The 18,291-nt window shown below is 40.5% G+C and overlaps 1 protein-coding gene across 3 annotated transcripts in view; it reads left to right on the top strand.

Annotated features, from left to right (window-relative positions):
* ZC3H7A (zinc finger CCCH-type containing 7A) overlaps positions 1 to 18,291 on the top strand; it is a 47,036-nt gene that overhangs the window by 14,804 nt on the left and 13,941 nt on the right. For all 3 annotated transcript variants that reach the window (XM_034939796.3, XM_034939797.3, XM_063598375.1), the window contains exons 2-15: positions 56 to 157; positions 987 to 1,026; positions 3,071 to 3,268; positions 5,518 to 5,676; positions 5,895 to 5,975; positions 6,069 to 6,107; positions 7,414 to 7,447; positions 7,908 to 8,191; positions 11,752 to 11,956; positions 13,647 to 13,711; positions 14,246 to 14,432; positions 15,169 to 15,330; positions 17,064 to 17,260; positions 17,597 to 17,697. In XM_034939796.3, coding sequence (XP_034795687.1) covers positions 90 to 157; positions 987 to 1,026; positions 3,071 to 3,268; positions 5,518 to 5,676; positions 5,895 to 5,975; positions 6,069 to 6,107; positions 7,414 to 7,447; positions 7,908 to 8,191; positions 11,752 to 11,956; positions 13,647 to 13,711; positions 14,246 to 14,432; positions 15,169 to 15,330; positions 17,064 to 17,260; positions 17,597 to 17,697 — 1,820 coding nt within the window. In that variant the 5' untranslated portion in view covers positions 56 to 89. The remainder of the gene's footprint in view (positions 1 to 55; positions 158 to 986; positions 1,027 to 3,070; positions 3,269 to 5,517; positions 5,677 to 5,894; positions 5,976 to 6,068; positions 6,108 to 7,413; positions 7,448 to 7,907; positions 8,192 to 11,751; positions 11,957 to 13,646; positions 13,712 to 14,245; positions 14,433 to 15,168; positions 15,331 to 17,063; positions 17,261 to 17,596; positions 17,698 to 18,291) is intronic.

Genomic DNA, 18,291 nt, shown 5'->3' with positions numbered 1-18,291 from the left:
TTGGAGTCCAGGGGCCCTGGTACCTTATGTGCTTTTTTGCCTTGTTTCTTTCCAGATTGCTCATTTAGAAAGTGGATGTGTGGGATAACATGTCCAGTGTGTCCGAGGAGAGAAGAAAAAGGCAGCAGAACATTAAGGAAGGACTGCAGTTTATACAGTAAGAGCTTCAGAGTTCTTGTGTTCTTGCCGCGTCCTAATTCTTTGGTGTGGATGTATGTTTTGTGGAGAGGAAGAACTCTTTAGTCATGTTTAATAGGTCCAGTTAATTTGGGTTAGAAACTCCATATTCTAGCAATATTTTTTTCTCTTGTCCATTTGAACATTCTTGCATTCGGAAGCAAGTGTTACTTTTGCTGGCTTTTAGGGCTGCAATTGTTAGTCTCCCCCAAAACGTTAGACTGAGAAATTTGAATTTGTTCTATGAACAATGCTGCTGAGTGGAAAGTGACTGAAAATGAACATCTGGCGGCACAGAGGGCTTCTGTGATCCGACGTGTCTGTTCAGAAGCTCAGTGTTTAATTGGACTTCTTGAAGCATGTCAATGATGAGACAGCTGTGGTTTGGATGGACATGTCCGGGCAGAAGGGCCTCTTTGTTCCTTCCTGGGAAGGAGACATTCTCTCTATACTGCAGTAAATTGGATCAAATATTGTTAGTGGCTCTGTACTATTTTTAACCTCTTTTTTGGCAGTTGAAGAATTAGGGTTTTTAAAAAATAGAAGTAGGTTTGAAAGTAAAGTGTTGTCCTTAAAAAATACTAAGGAATAGTATATATATATATATATATACACATATATATGTATATGTATTTTTTTTCCATAACTGTAGTCATCTGTGAATAATGGTAGTAAAGGAGGAGGAAGTCTTTGAAATATGCCTTGAACCAGTGGCAAGCTAATGGAACCACAGATTTAAGATGACTTCTGGCTGAACAGGTCCCGATAAGGAGCTTGATAATTACAGTTAATTTGTTTCTTCTTCTTAGGTCACCGCTGTCATATCCAGGAACACAGGAGCAATATGCGGTAATGACTCTGGGAAGGTCTGCTTGAAAGCTCTGCAAGTGGCTTGTGAACTGTAATTTGTAGCAGGGGTTGGCAAATGATGGCCTTGTGGGCCCAATCTGGCCTGCTGTCCTTTTATTTTATTTTATTTTATTTTATTTTTTTGCAAATAAAGCTTTATTGGAACACAGCCACACTCATTTGTTTATGTATTATCTGTGGCTGCTTTTGCAACATATGGTAGTTTTGACAGAGACCATATGGCCCATGGAGCCTAAAACATGTACTGTCTGGGCATTTGCAGAAAAAGTTTGCCAACCCCTTCTGTATAGGACTTTTTTTTTCTTTTTCTTTTTCTTTTTTTGCATACTTGCACAGTTGCCGTGTATTTTCTTTCCTCTATTAGGGTGGTTTTGAATTAATTTATCTTTTGAGCCACTTGAAAATTACTTCTCATGTCATTGAAAATAAGTGGGACAGAATTTATTGAGAAAGAGTGTGTGGAACATTTTTTTCTGTTAGGAGATGTTCTGACAGCAGCTAAGGGGGACTGGATACCAAGAGGGAAGAACTAGTGATCTGCTGTTTAGGAACAGGGAGAAAGCCCAGTTTATTGGGACTTTGACTGCAGACTCTTGTCTCTACTAACTATTGGTTCACCTGTGTTTTTTTTCCTCTGAGGGTTTTGAGGCTTCTAAATGTCACTTTCTTGCTGCCTCTCTCCCTCCTCCCCTTTTTTTCTCTCTTGTTCCTTAGCTCTCTACAAACAGATTTGGAATAAAAAAGTATTAGAGCCAGAAATAAACTGTAACAGTTGTTTCATTTTGCACATGTGGACCTGGGGTCTAAAGATGTTAAGTGGCATGTCACGAGGTTTGTTAATAGTTGATCCGTCCAGTCTTCTAAAATAATTTAATCAGCTTAGACAGGAATTCATAAAATGAGACAAAACAAGTTGAATATTTTTCTGATCTTGTGATGAAAAAGAGCTTTTAAAATACTAAATTATGGCCAGGCGTGGTGGCTCACACCTGTAATCCCAGCATTTTCGGAGGCTGAAGCAGGCGGATCACTTGAGACCAGGAGTTTGAGACCAGCCTGGGCAACATGGCGAAACCCTGTCTCTACTAAAAATACAAAAATTAGCTGAGTGTGGTGGCAGGTGCCTGTAATCCCAGCTACTCGGGAGGCTAAGACACGAGAATCACTTGAACTCAGGAGGTGAAGTCGCAGAGAGCCGAGATCGTGCCACTGCACTCCAGCCTGGGTGCCAGAGTGAGACTCTGTCTCAAAAAAAAAAAAAGAAAAGAAAAAAAAGAACTAAACTAAAGCGTGATAGAAATAATGAAGGAAAATGACAAACTTTTATACATGCTAAAAGAATGTGTATACTTACTTGATAAGAAAAAAGTTTAACATCCCCCTCCCCCCAAATCAGTAAATGACCTGAGCAATTTACAGAAAAAGAAATACAAGGGGTCCATAAAAATGTAGAATAGTTCAACTTCACTGGTAAAGACATGCAAATACAAAGAGGATACCATTAAAAAAAAAATAAACACAAAACGATACCATTTTCCACCTAGAAATTGGTAGATTTTACATATATGTGCACGGGTACCCACACACGTGTACACACACACACACTACCTAGTGTGTATGGGTGCTATAAAGTAAACCACTAGAAACATTTTTCATCATGGCCTTTTTGGAAGGCAATTTGGAAATACTGCTCAAAAGCCTTAAACTGTTCATTCTCTTTGACTTGGGGCTTCCACTTGGTTTCTCTAGTGGGCACAGAATTGGAGATGTGAACAAATATTTATAAGGTACTTTGCTGCATTTTTCTTAATAGTGAGAAATTGAATTTCCCCTTGAAAAAGCAAGCAAGATTCAATCCCTAGCTGAGATAGCAGTGACTTGGGCTGCGTCTCACAATTTCTTAGAGCAATGCTGCTGTTCTGTCACATTGTTTCCTGTGAAGTTTTAGGTGTAAAAATTAAAATTTACTTATACCGTATCTTGTTTGATAAAAGGCTTCAAGTGGTAACTTTCTTTTTTTTAGGTATATTTGCGTGCTCTCGTGAGAAATCTTTTTAATGAAGGAAATGACGTTTATCGGGAACGTGATTGGAACAACTCGATAAGCCAGTACACGGAAGCCTTGAATATAGCTGATTATGCAAAATCTGAAGAAATTTTAATCCCCAAAGAAATAATTGAAAAACTATATATAAATCGTATTGCCTGCTATTCTAATATGGTGAGTTGTAATTTTTTAAATGATGTTTCTAGAGTGAAAAGAATTTTTTCAATGACTTAGTACATTAATAAAAAGTCAATTTCTTAAGTTTTTAAGAAAGTCATATTACCTGCTTTTGGAGTGGCTTGAGGCTTTTAAAAATTAGCTTTGGATTGGCCGGGCACGGTGGCTCACGCCTGTAATCCCAGCACTTTGGGAGGCCAAGGTGGGTGGATCATGAGGTTAGGAGTTTGAGACCAGCCTGGCCAATATGGTGAAACCCCGTCTCTACTAAAAATAAAAAAATTAACTGGGCATGGTGGCGTGTGCATGTAGTCCCAGCTGCCCGGGAGGCTGAGGCAGGAGAATCGCTTGAACCCAGGAGGCGAAGCTTGCAGTGAGCCGAGATTGTGCCACTGCACTCCAGCCTGGGCGACAGAGCAAGACTCCGTCTCAAAAAATAAAATAAAATAAAATAAAAAAATAAAAATTAGCTTTGGACAAAAGGTTAGGGATTTAAGAAGTAATTTGTTTCTTAGTTATTGGTCCTTGATGATTCCCATTTGAGTATGGCTTTTGAAGGTGTGTCTGCTTATAAAAAAGTCATCCAGGGAAGATACAGGTCTTCACAGGTCAGTGTGTCTTTCAGGTATCCGTGTTCACAGTTAACATCTTAGTCAAGATCCAGTTGATCTTGTAAAACACTCTTGGTAAAAAACACTCTTACGAGTGTTTTTTTTTTTTTTTTGAGACAGTGTCTCGCTCTGTCACCCAGGCTGGAGTGCAGTGGTACGATCTCGGCTCACTGCAACCTCCGCCTCCTGGGTTCAAGCAATTTTCCTGCCTCGGCCTCCCGAGTAGCTGGGACTACAGGCGCATGCCGCTGTGCCCAGCAAATTTTTTGTATTTTATTAGAGACGGGGTTTCACTGTGTTGCCCAGGCTGTTCTCGAACTCCTGAATTCAGGCAATCTGCCCGCCTCGGCCTCCCAAAGTGCTAGGATTACAGGCGTGAGCCACCGTGCCTGGCGAGTGTTTTTTTAAATCACGAAATAGTAATTAGTCTTCAAAGGAATTCACACTAGATTTTCACATTTTTAAGCTTAAAAGCTTTTGAAGTGCTTTTTTTTTTCTTTTAAAACTTTTTTTTTTTTTTTTTTGAGACAAGAGTTTCACTCTTGTTGCCCAGGCTGGAGTGCAATGGCACAATCTCGGCTTACTGTAACCTCCGCCTCCCAGGTTCAAGAGATTCTCCTGCCTCAGCTTCCCGAGTAGCTGAGATTACAGGCATGGGCCCCCACACCTGGCTAATTTTGTATTTTTAGTAGAGACGGGGTGTCTCCATGTTGGTCAGGCTGGTCTCGAACTCCTGACCTCAGGTGATCTGCCCGCCTCAGCCTCCCAAAGTGCTGGGATTACAGGCATGAGCCACCACGCCTGGCCACCTTTTTTAAATTTTTGAGATGGAGTCTCACTCTGTTGCCCAGGCTGTAATGCAGTGGCGCAATCTCAGCTTACTGTATCCTCTATCTCCTGGGTTCAAGTGATTTTCCTGCTTCAGCCTCCCGAGTGCTGGGATTATAGGCACCCGCCACCACGCCTGGCTAATTTTTGTATTTTTAGTAGAGATGGGGTTTTTACCATGTTGGCCAGGCTGGTCTCGAACTCCTGACCTCAGGTGATCCACCCACCTCGGCCTCCCAAAGTGCTGGGACTACAGCTGTGAGCCGCTGTGCCCAACCCGAAGTGCTTTTAATTTTCACTGTGGATACTCAGTAAAATATAACCATGAATTTAAGAAAAATATCAGTGTTGTCACCTAGCTCTTTGTTAAAGAGCATTCATTGTTTGTTTATTTTGTTTTGGGTAATATATTCCTTATCAGTTAGCTGTTTGGAGTTACGTTTCTGTTTGACATCTTAATGTGCTCCAGAAAAGGGTAACTACAGAGGAGCGAATAGGAGAGGGACACATGGGGACATCAGTTAGGTCTAGAAAGCTTTATTTCTTGAAGATCTGGGGACTTTCTGACCAAATATTAGCATTTGTCTGACCTGGATGGTGAGTACATGGGTATTCATGATATTCTTTCTACTTTTTTGTATTTGAAATTTCATAACATAATTTTAAAAATAAAAGTAATACTGCTAACTTGGAGTTTAGAGGGAGGGTAATAGGATGGGGTATTAATTTGTTTTTATTACAGGAAGGCCTCAGTGCAAGAAATGAATTGTTTGATTGCTGACTTTATTCTTTGGTCTTACACACCAGGGTTTCCATGATAAAGTTTTGGAGGACTGCAATATAGTCCTCAGTTTAAATGCCAGTAACTGCAAAGCTCTGTATCGGAAATCTAAGGCTTTAAGTGATTTAGGAAGATACAAAAAGGCTTACGATGCTGTAGCAAAGTGCTCCTTAGCAGTGCCTCAGGTATGGAATTTATAGTTTATTTGTTTACATCGTAACCATTTACATCATAATAAATGGCATTTAAAGAGTTAAATTTTCCAGTCATCCATCAACCTGCTTCAGTTGGGTATAATTGCTAATGAAGCAGGTGTCTTGATGGGAAACTTCCCTGTTTTGTCTATTCTTCTTCACCATTAGTAAATATAACCCTGTTAATTATACATACTTATTTTTTTCAGGATGAGCATGTAATAAAACTAACTCAAGAACTAGCTCAGAAATTGGGATTTAAAATAAGAAAAGCGTATGTCAGAGCTGAGGTAAGCTGGAGTTCTCTGCATAAGGTGTTTTCGTTTTGTTTTAGAACTTGGAGTCAGTTCTGTTTTTAAATTAGTGTCTTTATTTTATTTCAGCTCTCATTAAAATCAGTTCCTGGGGATGGGGCTACCAAGGTAAAGTTATTTTTTTCTGTCAAAATTATATTTTTTTTTTAAAGGGAAGGATGGGAGCAATTCTACTTTTAGTATTTTTGGTGTGTGTTTATTTTTGGAACCTTTTTAATTCCTCAAACACGTAATTGGCAATACCCTCCTGTCACTTTATTTATTTTTTTGAGACAGAGTCTTGTTCTGTTGCCCAGGCTGGAGTGCAGTGTCCTGATCTTGGCTCACTGCAACCTCCACCTCCTGGGCTCAAGTGATCCTCCCACCTCAGCCTCCCGAGTAGCTGGGACCACAGGCACACACCACCATGCCTGGCAAATTTTTGTATTTTTTGTAGCGATGGGGTTTCACCATGTTGCCCAGGCTGGCCTCAAACTCCTGAGCTCAAGTGTTCCTCCTGCCTTGGCCTCCCACCAAATGCTGGGATTACAGGCGTGAGCCATCTCTTCTGGCCACTTCTAGTCACTTTACAAAAGAACATCTACAACTCAAGTAATATATTTTAGCTGTAACCAGCATTTCCTGAATGCTCCAGTGGGGCATTTTATAGGATGTTAATAGATGTTAGGTTTCAGTGCAATAAGAGTGGTTCAGGGCCAAATACTAGTTTTGGGAGTCATTTGTGATAAAATTAACAAAGGGTTTTCTTTTGTTTTTGTTTTTAATTTTAAAATTAAAATTTTCTTGGGGCTAATAGGATGCTAATGGCTATTGTGAGTTGGGCAATGAATGGTGGCCAAATTCGTCCCTGTTATTCTGCTGAATAGCCTTTGAGAAATGCTGGTCCACGAGAAATAAGTGGCAGCACTGCTAGACCAGCACCTCACCTAACACCACATGTATACAGGTTTGCGTGTTCCATTCATTTCTTGGATCTTAATTGGGAGTTGAATTTCTGTGGAAACCTGCATTGTTCTCTTAGGGTGAGTTTTTTTCTTTTTTTCTTTTTTTTTTTTTCCAAGACAGAGTCTCGCTCTGTCACCTAGGCTGGAGTGCAGTGGCGCTGTCTCAGCTCACTGCAGCCTCCACCTCCCGGGTTCAAGCAGTTCTCTTGCCTCAGCCTCCTGAGTAGCTGGGATTACAGATGCCTGCCACCATGCCTGGCTAATTTTTATATTTTAATAGAGACGGGGTTTCACCATGTTGGCCAGGCTGGTCTCAAACTCCTGACCTCGTGATCTGCCTGTCTCGGCCTCCCCAGGTGCTGGGATTACAGGCGTGAGCCACTGTGCCCGGCCTAGGGTGAGTTTTACTGATTGTTTTATGGCTTAGAGTCCTGAAAATATTATAACCCATTGTTTGGTTTAATTTCTAGGCTTTGAACCATTCTGTGGAAGATATTGAGCCAGGTATGTTTTCACATATCATCTTAACAATTTGAATAGTGCCAGCTTTGTACCTGATGTCTTTGTATGTGATGTATTGTCAAATAATATCGCTGTGTGGTTATATTCATATTAATGTATTAATATGAAAGTGAAAATGATTTCCAATGCTCCCTTTGTGCCTTTGGATGTGCCGGTGAGTGACTGAAAAGTGTTGGATGTTAGTAAGCAATCACTGACACCCACTGTGGCCTTGCCACTGTCTGATAGCTGTGCCCAAAGAGAGGTACAGGCATTTTGTGAAAGAAGGATAAGTTTTCACACGTGACTGTATCTGTTTGGAATTGCTTTATTATACTGTCAATTTTACTATTTTTATAATTGCCTTCATATTTTCATCTTTGTATCTCTATTATTGGGGATTAATGGTATTATTATGTAAGTACGATGAAAGTGACTGAGTACATTTCCATCTGTGTTACAGATTTATTAACTCCAAGGCAAGAAGCAGTTCCTGTTGTCTCTTTACCCGCACCCAGTTTTTCTCATGAAGTTGGAAGTGAGCTGGCCTCAGTTCCTGTTATGCCCTTAACTTCTATTTTGCCACTACAAGTGGAAGAGAGCGCTCTGCCATCTGCAGTGCTGGCAAATGGAGGAAAGATGCCCTTCACTTTGCCAGAAGCTTTTCTAGATGATGGAGATATGGTCCTTGGAGATGAACTAGATGACCTGCTTGATTCTGCACCTGAAACTAATGAAACTGTTATGGTAAGTTTCAGTGTTACTCAAGTTTCTTCTGAAGACAGAGTTAACTTTTTAAAAATTGTAATATAACTTGATAGACTTTTTCAGTATTGCGTATAGGCTGAATTTGGGGTTTTTTTAAACCTTGAAAGTTACTTTTTTTCTTCTCTACTGAAACTGGTTAATTTGATCATTTTGAAATAAAAAAAGAATGCTATCTAGTAATTAGCCAATTTTTTTCCAATTCATATTGGGATCTCATATTATGGAAAGGGCAAAGATAACATTCTGATAAAAAATAGGCATTTGATATTTAAGAAAAAATGAATTATATAGATTAAAGACTCCTTATTCTTTTTATTTATTTATTTATTTTTGAGACGGAGTCTTGCTCTGTTGCCCAGGCTGGAGTGCAGTGGCGCAGTCTTGGCTCACTGTAAGCTCTGCCTCCCGGGTTCACACCATTCTCCTGCCTCAGCTTCCTGAGTAGCTGGGACTACAGGCGCCCGCCACCACGCCTGGCTAATTTTTTTTTTTTTTTTTTTTTTTTTTGAGACGGAGTCTCGCTCTGTCGCCCAGGCTGGAGTGCAGTGGCGCGATCTCGGCTCACTGCAAGCTCCGCCTCCCGGGTTCACGCCATTCTCCTGCCTCAGCCTCCCGAGTAGCTGGGACTACAGGCGCCTGCTACCACGCCCGGCTAATTTTTTGTATTTTTAGTAGAGACGGGGTTTCACCGTGTTAGCCAGGATGGTCTCGATCTCCTGACCTCGTGATCCGCCCGCCTCGGCCTCCCAAAGTGCTGGGATTACAGGCGTGAGCCACTGCGCCCGGCCAAATTTTTTTGTATTTTTAGTAGAGATGGGGTTTCACTGCCTTAGCCAGAATGGTCTTGATCTCCTGATCTCATGATCCACCCGCCTCGGCCTCCCAAAGTGCTGGCATTACAAGCGTGAGCTACCATGCCCGGCCTCAGGACTTCTTATTCTTAAAGATAATCCTCTAGCAACCACATACTTTAAAGCGGGGTTCAGCCAACTGTAGCCCACAGGCTAAATCTGGCATATTACCTGTTTTTGTATGGCTTGCAAACTAAGAATATTTTTTACAATTCTTAAGTGGTTGAGAGAAGAACAAAAAAGAGAATAATATTTTGTGACATATGGAGATTATATGAAACTAGCCTGGGTAACCATAGCAAGGGCACATCTCTACAAAAAATTAAAAACAGCCTGGCATGGTGGTGCATGCCTGTGGTCCCACTGCTTGGAAGGCTGAGGGTAGAGGATCACTTGCGCCCAGGAGGTTGAGGCTGCAGTGAGCACTGATTGTGCCATGCACTCTAGCCTGGGCAACACAGCGAGACCCTGTCTCAATCAGTCAATCAATAAAATTATATGACATTCCAATTTCTGGGTCCGTAAGTAAAGTTTTACTGGAACACATCAGTGACTATTCATTTTATGTGCTGTCTGTGGCTGCTTTTGCACTGCAACAGCATAGTTGAGTCCTTGCAATAGGGACCGTGTGGCCTACAGAGCCTAAAATACTTAGTGTCCATCCCTGTATAGAAAGCCTTTTCTGCTGGGTGCAGTGGCGCACACCTGTAATCACAGCACTTTGGGAGGCTGAGGCAGGCAGATCACCAGGAGTTCGAGACCAGCCTAGCCAGTATGGCAAAACCCTGCCTCTACCAAAAATCACAAAAATTAGCTGGGCATGGTGGTGCATATCTGTAATCGCAGCTACTTGGGTGGTTGAGGCAAGAGAATCACTTGAGCCCGGGAGGTGGAGATTGCAGTGAACCAAGATCATGCCACTGCACTCCACCCTGGGTGACAGATCAATACTCTGTCTCAAAAAAAAAAAAAAAAAAGACTTCTCTGACCCCTCCCATAAAGTAAAATAAATCAGTAGCAGCAGTGGTAGGATGATGGTGATGATAGGGAGAAATTCCGAGCTGTTTTCAAGGGGTGGTGTAATAGATGGTGTCAGTGTGCAAAAGACTGACAGAACTGGCTTTGATTCTTACCAGCTCTGTGATACTGGGCAAGTTACTTCATCATAGTGCATCATTTTCCTCATCTGTATGATGGTGATCACAGTAGGATGTATCTGAGAGAGCTGTTTTAAGAACCAAATAGATAGCATATGATACCATAACGTAAGGTGCGTGGAAGCTCTCAGTGAGTTGCAGCTTTGATGGGGTCTGGGGAAGTTAGAGTTGTATGTTCTTGTCCAGTTGTAAGTTCACACCTCCAGAGAGGTTGTCTCAATCTTCATGGGCTTCTCCAGCTCCCGTCTCTGGATCACCTATCCTCCTGCTACACCACATATATCCCACAATTCCTCTTTAATGGTGCAAATTCTTTTTTTTTTTGAGACGGAGTCTCACTCTGTCGCCCAGGCTGGTGTGCAGTGGTGCGATCTTGGCTCACTGCAACCTCCACCTCCCAGGTTCAAGCAATTATCTGCCTCAACCTCCCGAGTAGCTGAGATTACAGGCGCCCACTACCACGCCCGGCTAATTTTTTGTGTATTTTTAGTAGAGACGGGGTTTCACCATCTTGGCCAGGTTGGTCTTGAACACCTGACCTCGTGATCCACCCACCTCAGCCTCCCACAGTGCTAGGATTACAGGTGTGAGCCACCATGCGCAGCCTCATATGATGCAAATTCTTATGAGCCCTGTAGTCAGGTAAGGGCAGGGAAGCATAAGGAAGTTTTGCAGATGAAACATGAATGTAACATTTGGATTATAATGTTAGACATCTGGCTGGGTGCAGTGGCTCACACCTGTAATCCCAGCACTTTGGGAGTTCTAGGCGGTTGGATCACTTGAGGTCAGGAGTTTGAGACCAGCCTGGCCAACATGGCAAAACCCCATCTCTACTAAAAATACAAAAATTAGCTGGGCGAGGTGGCGCATGCCTGTAATCCCAGCTACACAGGAGGCTGAGGCAGGAGAATCATTTGAACTCAGAAGGCGGAGGTTGCAGTGAGCCGAGGTTGTGCCACTGTACTCCAGCCTGGGTGACAGAGTGAGACTCCGTCTCAAAAAAAAAAAGTTAGACATCCCACCTCAATTGTTTTTAAAAATTATTCTTGAAAAGAAGTTCTGTAGCTAAAATTGTTTTAAACGAATCTTGATTCTGATTTAAACTTTGTTTTTTTTTTTATTTTTTTGGAGATGGAGTCTTGCTCTGTCGCCCAGGCTCTAGTGCAATTGCGTGATCTTGGCTCACTGCAAGCTCCGCCTCCTGGGTTCAAGCAATTCTCCTGCCTCAGCCTCCTGAGTAGCTGGGACTACAGGTGCATGCCACCATGCACAGCCAATTTTTTGTATTTTAGTGGAGATGGAGTTTCACCGTGTTGCCCAGGCTGGTCTTGAACTCCTGAGCTCAGGCAATCCGCCTGCCTCAGCCTCCCAAAGTGTTAGGATTACAGGCCACCATGCCTGGCCTAAACTTTGTTATGTAACATGATCTCCCAGTGTAATAATGCTTTTATTTGCTGGCGTTGAAAGTAGTTCAGCCAAACCCATGACAGCTTCATGAATTTTAATCACATCTTTTTTTCTTCCGCAGCCGTCAGCTTTAGTCAGAGGACCCCTTCAGACAGCCAGTGTCTCTCCTAGCATGCCCTTTTCGGCATCTCTGTTAGGAACCTTACCCATTGGTGCGAGGTATGCTCCTCCACCCTCCTTCTCAGAATTTTATCCACCTTTGACTTCATCCTTAGAAGATTTTTGTTCTTCTTTAAATTCATTTTCAATGAGTGAATCCAAACGAGGTAAGAACCAAATCTAAATTGTAAACAATTGCAGTTGATTTTCTCAAAATGAAAATGTTTGTTTGGCAATTATTTAACTGACTCTAGGTAGTAGACATGTGAATTATTTTCTTTGTAGCTAAAAATATAAAGACTAAGCCTTCAGTTTTGAATTTACCTTAACTTAGCTGTGCCATTCTGGAGACCCAGGAGCAAAGGCATGAGAAGAGAAATGTGTGTGGCACTGGTGTTTCTGTAGGATACTTTGTTAAGCTGGGAGTTTATTGTTTTGGGGGTGAAATGACAATGTATTCTCCTGTAAAGGTGTATCTCATCTTAAAGGGTCTTAGAGACAGGCTATGCTATTAAATTCTGATCTAGGCAAACACTAATTTAAGATCAGTATTTAGAATGATAGCAATCAGATGTGTCTATTTTAGGTTTCATCTGTGGAGCTCAGCAAACCGTGGCTGCTGCTTTAACTTTACAGGAGATTGCTGAGTTTGGAGTCTGACTCCTGTTTCTGTCATCCTAGGTTTAACATATATACTTCAAACAATCACTAGAAAAATATTTTTTTGAAGGCATTGTTACGTGGCTAAAAGGGCAAAAATCTTACATAATTGACTTAAAGATTGACTTAAAGAAATTAAAATATATGGGAGACAGAAGGGCAGAGAGAAAATAATTGAGTGCTAGACTAAGAAAAAGAAAGTAGGCTGGGTGTGGTGGCTCATGCCTGTAATCCCAGCACTTTGGGAGGCCGAGTCAGGAGGATCACTTGAGCTCAGGAGTTTGAGACCAGCCTGGGCAACATGGTGAAACCCTTTCTCTACAAAAAATATAAAAATTAGCTGGGTATGGTGTGTGCCTGTGATCCCAGTTACTTGGGAGGTGGAGGTGGGAGGATTCCTTGAGCCCAGGAGGTTGAGGCTGCAGTGAGCCAAGATCACACCCCTGCACTCCAGCATGGGTGACAGAATGAGACCCTTTCTCAAAAAAAAAAAAAAAGAAAAAAAGAAAGTAATTAAAAACTTTACTGATTTTTTTTTAAATGTTATGGTCAGTTCCTGCTTTTTTTTTTTTTTTTTTTTTGAGACAGAGTCTCACTCTGTTGCCCAGGCTGGAATGCAGTGGCGAAATCTTGGCTCACTGCAACCTCTGCCTCTTGGGTTCAAGCGATTCTCCTGCCTCAGCCTCCCGAGTAGCTGGGATTACAGGCGCCTGCCATCACACCTGGCAATTTTTTTTTTGTATTTTCAGTAGAGACAGGGTTTCACCATGTTGGCCAGGCTGGTCTCAAACTCCTGACCTCAAGTGATCTACCCACTTTGGCCTCCTAAAGTACTGGGATTGCCAGGTGTGAGCCACTGCACCTGGCCCCATATTTTCAAAAGGAAAGGCTCTTTTCCCATTTTTGAATATAAAGAATTTTCTTGGTGTTTTTAGTAGTTGCAGTTGGTGGGCCCTGCCTTAGCTTATTTTTCTGAAAATAGGTTTTTATTTAAATTTGTTTGACTATGCCCTTGGTTTCTAGAGGAAAGCAGAGACTCTAGAGCCCTCTTTGGGTGTCAACCTTGAGCAAGAAAATTTCTAGAAACTGGGACGGGAGAATAGCGTGGGAGGCCATAGCCAGTAAGCTACTAAGCCCTGATGTTCTTATTACGTGATCAGAATGAAAAGGTCTGTTGAAGTTTTTTTATTATTTTAGATCTGTCCACCTCAACTTCTAGAGAGGGAACACCGCTTAACAACAGTAATTCTTCCCTTTTACTTGTAAGTGCCACTTCCTCTTTTGTAAATACATCGCTTGAATTGAAAATAGTTACTTAAGTAACTGAGTTATTTGAATGAACATGACAGTCTCCCTTAAATTTTGTGTGTGCTGCAGGAAATTGTGTTAAAGTAAGACTTCTGGAACATCTAGTAATAACGGCTCTGTGTTTAAGACTTGATCTGTCATAGCAAATTAATCGGTATTGCAGACAGTGTAAGAGGCTTTAGCACAGCATAAACAAATCAAGGAAATATAAGATCAGGGCATGTAAAGCGTGTGTACTTTTGCAGTAGAACTTATTACTTATAATATGGAAGATCAAAAAAGTCGGGGGGTGACTAGAAACCAAAAGAGAGAAAAATGTAGAAAGAGACAGTTTTTAAGATAGAAGAGCATTAAGGATGGAGTAGTACTGACTTCAGTTTATGAAGATTATCTTATTTTTCAGATGAATTCAGTTCCTTTCTTCAGTGATAATGCAATATTTGTTGGCTGTTTTTTTTTTTTTTTTTTTCTTCTTATTTTTCTTGCAGATGAATGGACCAGGTAGTTTGTTTGCTTCAGAGAATTTCCTGGGAATTTCAAGTCAGCCTAGAAATGACTTTGGAAACTTTTTTGGAAGTGCAGTTACCAAACCACCTTCATCAGTGACTCCAAGACATCCCCTTGAAGGAACCCATGAATTGAGACAAGCTTGCCAGATCTGTTTTGTAAAATCAGGTCAGGACCAAACAAACACGCAGAGAGTATTAAACTACTTGCTCATAACCTTGAAAGTTCTTAGGAATTTGTAAACACATGTTAACAACATCAGTTATTATGGTTCTTCAATCCCTATTTTGAATTCTTCCTAAACAAGTAGCAGTTACTGATTTAGTGCCTTTGGAGTATAATAGGATAAGTCTCTGCTCTTATTTGATGTCATTTTATTTATAGAATCATGTAGAATAGAATATTTACCTATTTTTGGAAGCTTATTGAAATTTTAATGAAACTCCTTATGTTCTCAGTGTATGCTTAAGAAGTTGATTATTTTCAAGTAGAGCAAGAACTAGAAAACAGCATTATAAGACCAGTATACAATACAATGTATATGAAAATTAAATACTTTCTGTTAGCTTGTTTCATATGTTTACCGTTAAATCAAGTGACATAAACACAGTTTATTCTGATTTATAAGCCATCAAAATTCCTCTCCAGATTATTTCCCTAAAGTTAAGTAAGGGTATTTTTTTTTGGCAGGAGTGGAGTTGAATAGAACATTGTGTTGTCTGATACATTATAAAAGGCACAAATCTACCTTAGTAGCCTACTTACATTTTAGGGTTGTGGAAGTGGGATTTCTGTGGGAATTTAATAATTGATGTTCATCTGTTCATGTCTGCTTGTAAATTTACCTGTAAAATGAAATGATATTTTTTGTGCATATGAGCAATCCTCTTTACATCTTTTTCAGGCCCTAAGTTAATGGATTTCACTTACCATGCTAACATAGATCATAAGTGTAAGAAAGATATTTTAATCGGTAGGATAAAGAATGTTGAAGATAAATCATGGAAAAAAATACGTCCAAGACCAACAAAAACAAATTATGAAGGACCATATTATATATGTAAAGGTATGTACTGTAATTACTTAATTAGTATACATTACATAAGTGATGAACTACAGTCATGCTTAGCTTAATGACAAGGATACATTGTGAGAAATGCATCATTAGGGGAACATCACAGAGTACTTACACAAACCTCGATGGTGTAGCCAACGACGCAACTAGCCTATCCATGACATAGTCAGTGGCTCCTAAACTACAGACTTGTACAGTTTGTTACTGTACTGAATACCGAGGCTGCTGTAACACAATGGTATCTGTGTATCTAAACATAGGAAAGGTACAGGAAAAACACAGTATTAATCTTATGAGACCACCATTATATATGCAGTCTGTAGTTGACTGAAATGTCAGTATGTGGTGTAGGACTGTGCTTGCTACATTTATTATAACATCTATTAATATGTAATTTATTACATTATGTTATTATAACGGTATTGACTGTTATAAAAAATGTTTAGAGCTAATAGCAAGTTCCTTGGATTGAGATGTTAATATTTTTTATATTATTTTTACTGTTGTTTTTAACTTTTTCTTTTTTGAGACAGAGTCTCATTCTGTCATCCAGGCTGGAGTGTAGTGGCGCAATCTCGGCTCACTGCAACCTCTGCCTTCTGGGTTCAAGTGATTCTCTTGCCTCAGCCTCCCGAGTAGCTGGGATTACAGGCATGCGCCAGTACACCCGGCTAATTTTTGTATTTTTAGTAGAGACAGGGTTTCACTATGTTGCCTAGGCTGGTTTCAAATTCCTGGCCTCAAGTTATCTGCCTGCCTGGGCTTCCCAGAGTGTAAGGATTACAGGCATGAGCCACTGTACTGGCCAAGGTTTTATTTTATTTATTTATTTCTCAATTTTTTGTGACAGAGTCTCGCCCTGTCTCCCAGGCTGGGGTGCACAGGCACAATCTCGGCTCACTGCAACCTCTGCTTCCCAGGTTCAAGCAATTTTCTCATGACTCAGCTACCGAATAGCTGGAATTACAGGCGTGTGCCGCCCTGCCTCACTGATTTTTGTATTTTTTAGTAGAGATGGGTTTCATCATGTTGGTTAGGCTTGTTTTGAAGTCCTGGCCTCAAATGATCTGCCTGCCTCGGCCTCCCAAAATGTTGGGATTACAGGTGTGAGCCACCACGCTTGGCCTATGACCAGGTTTTAAACAGAAGACTGTCTCAAACCTTAAGTTCTCTCTAAACAGAATCAAAACACTGAGCTAAGGCCTTGAAAAGTGTTTAAGATGCTTTTGAGAGAACTTGGTATTTTCATGTTTGTCAAACAAGTTTGTGTGAATGAGCTAAGAATGTCCCTAAATGATTTTTTTTTTTTCAGCTGAGGTGTGGTCCATGAGAGTATCAAGGCTCTTCTCACAGTCTGTGATAAAAATAATTAAGGCTTGTGGTACTTCTCTTTTTTAGAGTTGATACCATCCATCCCCAGATAATATGCATATATCATTGTTTGAGGCTGTCCATGAATTGTTAGACAAGTTCAAATGATGCCCTAAATGTTATTTATATTCATTGGCTTTAAGGAAACAATTACCATCTTTTTTTGTTTGTTTGTTTATTTTGACACTGGGACTTGCTCTGTTGCCCAGGCTGGAGTGCAGTGGCAAGATCATTGCTCACCGCAGCCTTGAACTCCTGGGCTCAAGGGATCCTCCCACCTCAGCCTCCCAGGTAGCTGGGAGTACAGGCCAATTGCCATGTTTTCAATGTCTGTCCATTCCCTGTCTTTCTAGATGTTGCTGCTGAGGAGGAATGTAGATATTCAGGCCACTGCACGTTTGCTTATTGCCAAGAGGAGATAGATGTGTGGACACTGGAGCGGAAAGGAGCATTCAGCCGGGAGGCTTTCTTTGGCGGCAATGGAAAGATTAACCTTACTGTGTTCAAACTTCTCCAGGAGCATCTTGGGGAATTTATATTCCTTTGTGAGGTGCGTTCTCCAAAACTTATTTTCCACTGTAAAGTTGAATTTGCAAGCCCAGTGGTATTGTCCTGCCATGTGATAAAACATTCACTTGGTAAATGAATAAATATTCATTTATTTGTATGATAAATAATATCATATTTATGAATAAAATATTCCTCTGGTCCTGCCATGTGATAAAACATTCATTCAGTAAATGTTAGCTATTACTGTTACCAAAAAGAATATTAAGACTTCATATTGAATATTAATTTTGTAATGATATTGAAACTAGGACAATATTCTGGGTACAAAATTTATATTTTGTATTTTTTTTTGATAATCTTTCTCTCTCTATTCCAGAAATGTTTTGATCATAAGCCTAGAATGATAAGTAAAAGAAATAAAGATAATTCTACTGCTTGTTCTCACCCGGTTACAAAGCATGAGTTTGAAGACAATAAGTATGTTGATAGTTTCTAATTTCTGTAATGACAAAATAGATTCTTTTTCTAGATCTGAATAAAAACTAGTAGTAATGTCTGTCCAGGCATTACCCTTTCATCGTTATGTTGTTATTTTGAAGAACAATGACGAAATTTTAAAATGTCTTTTAGTAGATTTGGCTGGAAAGTGAATAATTAACTAAATATATTATGTAAAACAGAAAAGCATTATTGATGTATAGTTTCTCATGACATGGATTTAGGTATTTTATGACTTAAAATATAAGTACCCCCCCAGTTAATTCAACAATTGCATGTAGTGATTTGGTTTTTTTGTTTGTTTTTTTTGAGACAGAGTCTCGCTCTGTCACCCAGGCTGAAGTGCAGTGGCATGATCTTGGCTCACTGCAAGTTCTGCCTCCCAGATTCAAGTGATTCTCCTGCCTCAGCCTCTCGAGTAGCTGGGATTACAGACACCCACCACCAGGCCTGGCTAATTTTTTGTATTTTTTTATTTTTTTGAGACGAAGTCTTTTTCTGTTTCCCAGGCTGGAGTGCAGTGGCGCGATCTCAGCTCACTGCAACCTCCGCCTCCCGAGTTCAAGCGATTCT

This window comes from Pan paniscus, chromosome 18, assembly GCF_029289425.2.
Source record: "Pan paniscus chromosome 18, NHGRI_mPanPan1-v2.0_pri, whole genome shotgun sequence".
Lineage (NCBI taxonomy): Eukaryota > Metazoa > Chordata > Mammalia > Primates > Hominidae > Pan > Pan paniscus.
Note: the sequence above shows the minus strand (reverse complement) of the source record. Positions and strands in the feature narration are given on the sequence as shown.